The 9,216-nt window shown below is 37.0% G+C and overlaps 1 protein-coding gene across 1 annotated transcript in view; it reads left to right on the top strand.

The window, feature by feature from the left end:
- Positions 1 to 559: 559 nt before the first annotated feature.
- Positions 560 to 9,216, top strand: part of LOC103800196 (serine/threonine-protein kinase DCLK1) — a gene marked incomplete at its 3' end in the record, with an annotated part of 31,462 nt that continues 22,805 nt past the window's right edge. Inside the window, exons 1-2 of the mRNA XM_009072567.1 lie at positions 560 to 700; positions 1,613 to 1,707. Coding sequence (XP_009070815.1) covers positions 682 to 700; positions 1,613 to 1,707 — 114 coding nt within the window. The remainder of the gene's footprint in view (positions 701 to 1,612; positions 1,708 to 9,216) is intronic.

The following is a 9,216-nucleotide window of genomic DNA, read 5'->3' as shown; positions in this document are numbered from 1 at the left end:
ACCTGAGTACTATTAAGTGATCGGTAGAGTCTCTTCCAGCCCGGTTGGTTCTATGATTCTGTGATTATTTATCATGCAGTATAATGTGTTTTATTGATCTCTGTGGTGTGATAGGTATAAATGTTTCCTCCTTATAATGTGTGGGCCCAGTATTAGCCACTGAGAACAATGTATTATGTAAAAAGTAAGAGGAATTATTAAAAATGCCTACTACATTATCCAAAGGAATTAGCATTTGCTAGATTGCCAGTCAGGCAAGGTTTTACAAGAGTTATTGTCATTTTGATTTTCGGATGAGTCATTTAGTACATTGCCCCCAAAGGCACCTCATTATGATTCAGTGCACAGCATATAAAATTGCTTAGGCTTTTGGGGCTCCATGGAAAGTGAGTGGGGGTTGCAGTGGCTCAGCATTGTGCAGCAGCAGCATTATGCTTAATTGACACCTTTGATGTAGCCCTAAGACAGCACCTGCACCTCCCACTGCTGCTCTGAAGACGTCAGCCTTACGCAGAAAAGGCTTCTGCTTATGAATCCTGCATCGCATTCAGCTCACTCTGTGAGCAGCCCCAGCTATCCTTAACTAATCCCATTGCCTCTCAGTTTGGCTACAGCTTGGCTTAGTACAGAGCAGGAATTTTGCTGCTTGCTGTTATCAGGTTAAACAGTAGGATTTTGTCCATGTTAGAACTCATAGAAGGTAAGTCAAATGCTTTGTTGGTATCCATTGTATATAAATATTCTCCTATGGTTCAGAATCTGGGAATCTGATTGTCATTTCTTTTTATCCTGGTGCTTGCAAATGTGGACTGTGATATAACAGTTGCTTCTTATATGTTGCATGCATATGTGATACTGCTTTGTAGTGTTTTTATCAGTACTTCAGTGTGAATATTGCTGATAGCCTCTCATGTGATTACTTTGTAGTAGAATTCTGTCCTCTGCTGGTATTGTTTTGTTAATTTACTGGATAATGTCATATGCATGCAAAGATGCTTCTAAAATGATGGGCACTGACATATATGAAGGAACTTGCTTATTTGAGAAAGTGATGCTTTCCTGTAAGTCAGAGTGAAGGAGTTGTATCCAATTTATTTGCCTCTAGAAGGTCCTTCTGGGTTAAGTCTGAGGTGATGTTTTGGTCAGGTAGTATTGCAAAAATCTCTTCAAATGAATGAGTGGGGAGCAGCAAGCAGCTGATTTGCTCCTGCAAGCAGGACTGGGTTTTTATTTTTAGCGGGTAGCAGTTCAAGCCATAGCTAAATGGAATGAAAAGGCTTACATATCACAAATGTCTTTTAAGGTTAACAAAACACCTTGTTCACCATCACTTTTGAGTACAGGAATAATACTGTTTAAGAAATCATGATGTTCTCTGACGTTGACTAAATTCTTTTCAGGCTTGTTTATTATTTGCTTTCACTCTGTATAAAAATGGTCTTCATGAACCAAAACTCTAAGGAAACTGTTCTTTAGTGAATTATCTTATTTAATATTTAAAACATTAAGCAAAAGCGAATTAATCTGTTCAATGAAGAATGAAAACAATGTTTATTTAACTATTTCTTTCCTTTAATAATGCCTTATTTTTTTCAATTTCCTGTCCTTTTAGTGAATGGAACCCCTGGTAGCCAGCTTTCTACTCCCCGCTCTGGGAAGTCTCCGAGCCCATCACCCACCAGCCCAGGAAGCCTACGGAAACAGAGGGTAAGGAAATAAGGGAACTGATTTCTGAGCATGGCTGGGGAGAATCCAGCATAGCCATTATCCAATAGCCTTCTCCCCTCTGATTCCTTGTGCATGTATAGAGTCATAGGGGGGAAGAGCCTGGCTACAGTCCTTGTGTTTGTACAGCACTCTGAAGTGGAATACAACTGTTGTGTGTCTGTAAAAATGCTAAGTATGCTGGGAATTGGTTTATCCTTAAGGGCGAAAGCCAGGAGTTATCTCTCCTTTTTTACTGAAACTTTGTTTGTTTGTTTTTCTTCTTCCAAGTGTTTCAAAAATGTTCATGTCAGACTTTTTTTTGTTCCTAACTTGCCATGGGCATTATGTCACTTGCACAACCTACAGACTGCTTTGATTTTGAAGCAAGGTGAAAGAATGCGCTGTGGAATTTAGCTGTGATATCATAGTCTTGTGCAGTGAAGATACTATCAGTCCCAAGGCAACATGAGACTTGTCAGTCACTTTCCTGCAAGAGAGTTGTTAGTAGCTGTAGGTTCCCCCTAGTTATCATGTATGGAGGAATCTACAATATACCTAAGCATCCAGAACTAAGGTAGTACCTATGTTACTGCTGTAACCCTCTGACAAATTATTACTCGTTCAACAGAAAAGGCTCCACATACCGATTTAATTAATTGTATCTGTTCAAAAGCAATGGGACAGATGTCTGTGTATCTTCTCTTCTGCTATTTTCTAAACTGTGGTCAGTTCTCAATGAAAGCATCCCTAAGGCAGTACTCTATATCTCAGACTTGTTTATAAACACAGTTTGAACACATGCTTTTTCTGCCTTTTCAGTTTTTAAATAAAGACATAATTTGTGTCTCTCAAAATAGGAGATCAGATACAAAATTGGCAGTGCTTGACTTTAGGGTCTGGTGCAGACCTGATTTCCCAGATACACAGATCAGGAATAGCTGTAGCTCAACACAGCTCCCTTCTAGCCTGCAGACCCTTCTCCATGTCTGATGTATACCAGGTTGCTGAGGAACTCTGCATGCCCAAGTCTTAACCTCCAGCTGGAATACAGCTATGGGTTTCTGCTATGACTTGTTTATAGACGTGGAACTTGACTGTGATCTTGCAGTACAGAGATAATCCGTGAGCAGCAGCTGAAGCCTCAGGGTAGTGTCATGGTTTTCATCATCTGATACACAGAGAGTAAAGATGCAAGTTCCAGTTGGGTAAGCTGGTACTAAAAATCTTCTTGAATGCAATGTCTTCCACACCTGTTTGTTCTTACTCTCAAGGCTTATTAATGAATCATTAATAAGTCACTGAAGAGGGAACAAAGAGTGTTCCAAATGAATTATACATTGGTGATGTGAGGGTTTCTCTTTAGATGGATGATATCAATATACATGCGATATTCATTTGCTGTGAGGCTGTTGCTTTTAATTGGTAACCTTCCTAAACTTTCTTCCCACCACTGATGCTTCTCTCTCCACAGTGAAGAAATGTTCTTCTGTTAACGTTTGTAGATGGGTGAGTGGGAACCAAGTGGTCAGCACCATTAGACACAAGGGGTTTCTAGCCACAAGGTTTCTGACTTTCAAATGTGAAGAGGAGAGCAGATATGCTTCTTTTTATGTGTAAGTGTAACAGGATCACCGAGTGGTAGCATTGTGGATGCAAAGGGCTGTGTAGTGGTAACATAATCAGATTGCTAACTGTACAGGAAATAAATACTGGCGTAAACTATAGGAGAGATAAGATGTTGTTAAAGAGTTGAAATTTCTTCCCGGTTATTCATATCCTGTCCCCTTGACCTCAGGGAAGTCATGCTTGTCTGGCTGTATTTTAGACAGATTCATTTTTTTACCTGATGAAACATGGAATATATTCATGTAAACATAGATTGTAATCATATAAAATGAATTGCAATAATATTATTTGGGTTACAAAATCAACTGTTCAGAAGTTCAGGGATGGAAACTACATTTGGTCTGAGATTTACTTCATCTCCTTTCATATTTAACTTGTGAAGTGAACGAGCTAGAAGTTCAGTGTGAAAACATGATTGTGTCATTAAAGGTTATAATGTGCATGGTGTACATTAGGCATTAAACAGTGCTTACTAATGATAAGTTCATTGTTAGCAGTATAAATGGTGTTCTGTTTAATTTTAGTACCATCTTTTGCATGTTGCCATTTAAATTTTATTTAGAGCACAGGTTATTTTATGTACCATATTGTCATAAACCAAAGTTGAAGACAAAGCATTTTGCTTTGTCTTCAGTGGCTTCAGCTACAGGGCTGACAAGCCAGCTGCAGGAGGAGGTTAATTCCCTAGGAGGTTGTTGAAGTGCTGGTATCATGTGATAGATATACAAGAGAAGAGGAGATTGCCTTAAATGCCTGTCTTTTCCCCAGTGTTGAGAGATGAGGTATTTCTGCCCCAAAAGAAGAGTGTTGGCTGCTAGAGCCACGGTCTGGGGTTGAAGGTGGTGGCAGGGTTTCTGACTGGTCTAGCTTTCTCTCTTTACATGAAGTTTGAGGGAACTACTGCTTTAGAACTGATGTAAGATGCTAGGAAGGCCAGCTCAGCTGTGTAATTTGGGTTTTTTGTGCCTCTCTCTGTGCAGTTTGAGTTAGAGGAGTGTCTGTTCTCTCATGCCATCAGGTACATGGAATACCAGTGGTAGGTGCTGGGTGGAAGGTGATAGGGAATGTTTACTCTAGCATAGCCTGCTTCTCCTTGGCATAACTAATCAATTGGCTCCTCAGCATCCCCATCTGAGTGCTATGAAGGAGTTGTTGGCTTGGGACATCACAATGCTGAGGGTTCTAAGCATGCTGCCAGTGTTTTTCCTGGGAAGTACAGGTGAGAGGAAGTCATGCTTTAGAATTTAGAGGCACAAGAGCAAGATGCTTGTATACACTGAAGGATTTCTCCCTGTGAAGAGTAACGACCTGTGAAGTGCATTAGGCAACTTAAAAAAGGGATTAATGTCAGTACTTACTGACATTTCATCATGCACCTTTATGAAAAAACAAATTCTGGGCTTTGATGGAAGTCTCTCCATTGATGTAAATAAAGCCAAAAATGCTGCTGTGGTAAATACTCATGAAAGCAGCACTCTTATAACCCTATAGATAAAATTCTGTACCCTCAAAAGGCAGACTATAAAAAGATAAAGTTTATCCTTTATCACTTGCATATGCATGTGGCTGAGTTGTTTCCAGAAATCTGGAAATCAGTGTAAGTTAAATTTTTATAATCTTGTGCGAAATTCAGTCTATATTTGAGGAAAGTAAGATTTGAAAGATTAATTTCATGGGTGTAAAACATGAAGTTGAAAGTGAAGTAGGAAGAATTTATCAGCTATCTGAGCTGTCAACCAATTATCGGCTTCTGAGTAGTTCAACCAGCAGGCTGTGTGCTATAGTTATGCTTTCTTGTCGTTTAATTCTTTCTTTACATTTATTCTTAAATAGGAAATTAAGATTCTTGTTTTTAAATTAAGTACGTCATTATGTTTTTTCACAGAGGATTAAAGCATTTGAAATTCAGATTTACAGCAGTCAAAGTAGAGTTATTGCACACACATGTAGTTCCTAACTGTGTGGTTAATGATGCAGACTCATAAAAGGTGACATGGCAATCCTAACTATAAATATCCATAATACCAACCCCAACATTTTATTTAACTAGCCTTTATGATAGCTTATGAGTTTATTTTCCCACTGTCTTGTAATCAGTTATTACTTCAAATCAGGGGGACAGATTCTATACTTTATACCTGATTTTCTGTTGCTGCCATTATTTTAAATATTTCATCTATTTCCCTAGAGATTACAACCTATAGAATGATAAAAAATTAGATTTAAGCTACCACTTGGCTAATCAGACAAAGTAGTTGAATTCTGTGTATAAAAGAACTTTTATGAGTTGCAGGTGGCCAAGAAATCTGATTCATTCAGCAGTTTTTGTCTTTTTATAAATCTGTGCAAAATGATAAATGGATTATCCTCATATTTTTCAGAAATGCAGCTCTTTGGTTAATTGTAGGCAAGGAAAATTCTTTCAGAAAGGAAAACTTTTTAAAAGTTTCAAGTATTTAAAAGCAGATTAAAAAGATAAAATTAGGATGATATCTTGTGCATGATTTTGCTTTAAAACAGCCATAGAGTTATTAAAATGAACATTAAATATTCTCAAACTATTAAAAGCCAGAAATATCTTCTTCATCAGTTCTAAATACATATTTTTAATATATTCAGAGGCAAGAACAGTCATCTGGGAGATACTATTCTAAAGTTTAGGGTGTTACCCGCTCTAGCAAATCAAAAGATGATTTTTTTTCTGTACTATGTATTAGAAATTCCCAAACTGTGTATGCCCAAAAGAAATGTTAATAATTAACTAACTGGTTAGTATTCAGAATAAGATGACCTTGTCTGTTTAAAATTCTTCTCTTGCCTAGATTGTTCACAACAAAATAGAAATGTATTTAAGATCTGATTTTTCACTCTGCCAGTCTAACATGTCTGCTGCTGTGTGTATAATAAGCATTCTAGGCAATCAAAACCCCCTTTAAGGGACTTAAATCCCTTCTATGTCATGCCTGCAAATAAAACAAACCTGCATAGATTACTGAGATCCTTGTAAATTTGAAATTTGTGAAGCATTCATTTTAGGTGGGCTTTGTTCTATAGTATAGCTTTCAGATTTGTTCATTTCTTGTCTCAGTTATCATCCTGTGATTAAAAAAACCCCAGCAACGAAAAAACTCCCCCAACTGAGGTCAAATCTAAAGCTGGCTCCATCAGCCTTTCCATTCTCATGTGTTCTTGTATTTTGTCTTACAGGGGTTTTTTGTTGTATTTTCTAAGTATGTTCTATGCTGAAAGGATCCCCCAAAACACCTTAAAGATATCAGAGAATGGCTGAGATATGCTGGGTACCTACCTACTCTGCACCCCTCTAAACCATCACTTATGCTCAATTCACCTTAAAAAGACAGTACCCTTTCCTCTACCGATTCTCTTTGCTGAACTTTCTCTTTCATTCCATACTATTGTGTGTATTGACAAGGATTGTTGTGCTGTGTAGGTAGGATAGGGCAGTGTATCATCCCCTAACACCTCTGGCATTTGAGGATTATCTGATCCATCAGAGGATGCTTGGAGTGGGTGTTGAAAGAATGAAGTGGATCCGTACACTCAGACTCTCCCTCTGCTGTCATGAGCTGGTTGCTTGGCTACCGTCAGAAAGAGACGGTGATGGGGGGATAAATGTAAAACATGCTGTCTTTTTATACATACACATGGACACAGAAAAACTGTGGAAAAGAGATACCATTGTCACTACAATGTAGGTAACAGCAATATTCGGTGTCAGCATTCTGGGGCTCAAATGGTGCTGGATCACCAGCGGTTGGCAAGTTTTTATTACCTTATGTAAGGTAAGCACTGCTACTGCTGTTTGCAAAACAGCAAAAAGGGAAATATATTCCCTTTAAGATTAAATTCATATTTTCAAGTTTCCAAACCATTAGGACACTCTCTGGAACAGACAAATATTGTTTTAATGGTGTTTAATAGGAAAGAATCAAACAAAAAATAATTGCCTCTTAGAATATATTGTACATTTGAAACTTCAGCTTTATTTACTAGCCATCTATTTGTTGATTAAAAAATAATAATATGGCATTCAACCAAATATCTGAGTGTATAAAGTATTTGTATTTTGTGTTAAACAATGTCTTCTGGTCCGCAGTAACAAAAAGAATATAAGACAGTTGCAGTGCAACAAATCAAACACAATAAACAAATCTATACTGCACTTCATCTTACAGGACCTGTATCGCCCACTCTCTTCGGATGATATGGATTCAGTAGGAGACTCAGTGTAAAAGAAAAAATGGAACAATGTTTCTGGTTTGTGATTTGGTGAAGGTTTAACATTTTTAAAGAAAATAGCTGCTAATTTACAGTAATAGTGAATCGCACAAAAGAGTTTTGCATATTTAATATTAACAACATGGGGCCAAATTAATTCTAGTGTGTGGGGGTATTTTTTGCTTTACCACTGCATTTTAATGAAAGAATTTGTAATGAATGAGCCATTGAATATGTCCATAAAATCCAGAACAGCATTGTGCATACTGTAAGGAACAAAGATTGGATAAGGTGAATATAACGCACAAGTCCATAATGGGCATATTTATGAATAGCACTATTTTTATCCTCTAAGGTACTGATTATATGTTCTGTTTTTACCATAGGTATCTTTATTCATTTTGGTATGAACAGTTAATGAATACTTTGCTTTTACCAATGAAAGGTAAAAGGCAGAAAAGAAAAAACCTGCCATATTAAACTGCTTGCACCACGCTGTCTGATCCTGACACGCACATTTGGAACACTCTAAGCTTAGTCTTTTTATCTAAATGAAAAGAAAGTGAATAAATCCTGTGTGGTCACAGGACAAAAAGTAAATGCTTTCAAAGCAGTGTTCAAGTTCTCCTCACTGCATTACCATTTGAGGACTATAAACAGAAGGGTGCTCACAGGCAATATGAATGTTTTACCTGGCAAGAGCTGTTAATGCTGATCATCCATGTGTTACAAGTAAATATGGGCAGATTTCTGACCGAGGAAATACGGGGGCCTGCTGGCTAGCAGCGTCATCTGACATATATATGATGACACCTTTTGGAAAAATACATTTTGCCTGAGAAATTAGTGATTATTTTCACTTATGTTAAGAATGGTAACATCATTTTTTATCTGCTATAAAACATTTTATGTGTTTTAAAACGAAAACCTACAGAAATAGTGGTATTGTAAACTATCCTCCCATTGACCTAATTTCTCTGTTTTCGCAGTTTCTAGAGGTGGTCATTTTGTACAGCATGAATATGCAAAACTCCTTTAGTGTTAAAGTAGGTCACGCATTATAACCAGTTGCTTAACAATTATCTACTAATTTTATTTGTTTTCTGCTGCTTTATTGTGAGAATCTTAGTCTACTTAAATTACGTAATAGCAATATTTCCCATTGTATGTTGTATTTAAGCCTATAGTGTAGTGATTGCACACTTTACAATCTTATGCCTTTCCTTTCATTTTCCCAAATACTAATGATTTAAGATTTCTATCATTGTGGTTCTAATCCTCAACAAAAATCTATAGAAATTATATTTTTGAGCTACTTAGTGATGTTTTAATATATTTTGAAATCAGGAAAATTTACTTAATTGCAGAAAATGTGTAGCTGCCATATGCCAACTTTTAAATGTAGTGAAATAATTCCTTTACACTGATTTGTCCATAATAAAATTCAGCCGATGGAAAATGTTGGCATGTGATGGTACAGCTTCACTGTGTCAAAATCATTTTCTTTATGGAGTATATTTGCAAAAAGAAATAAGAAGGCAGCAGAATACAAAACTTACCTTCTCTGTTTTCAATACTTGGTTCCAGTATCACCTGGAGAGAAAGTCATTGATCTGGCAGGTTTGCTGAAGCAGTTAGATCACT

Source organism: Acanthisitta chloris, unplaced genomic scaffold, assembly GCF_000695815.1.
Source record: "Acanthisitta chloris isolate BGI_N310 unplaced genomic scaffold, ASM69581v1 scaffold8774, whole genome shotgun sequence".
NCBI lineage: Eukaryota > Metazoa > Chordata > Aves > Passeriformes > Acanthisittidae > Acanthisitta > Acanthisitta chloris.
This window is presented reverse-complemented; position numbering and strand designations above follow the sequence as displayed.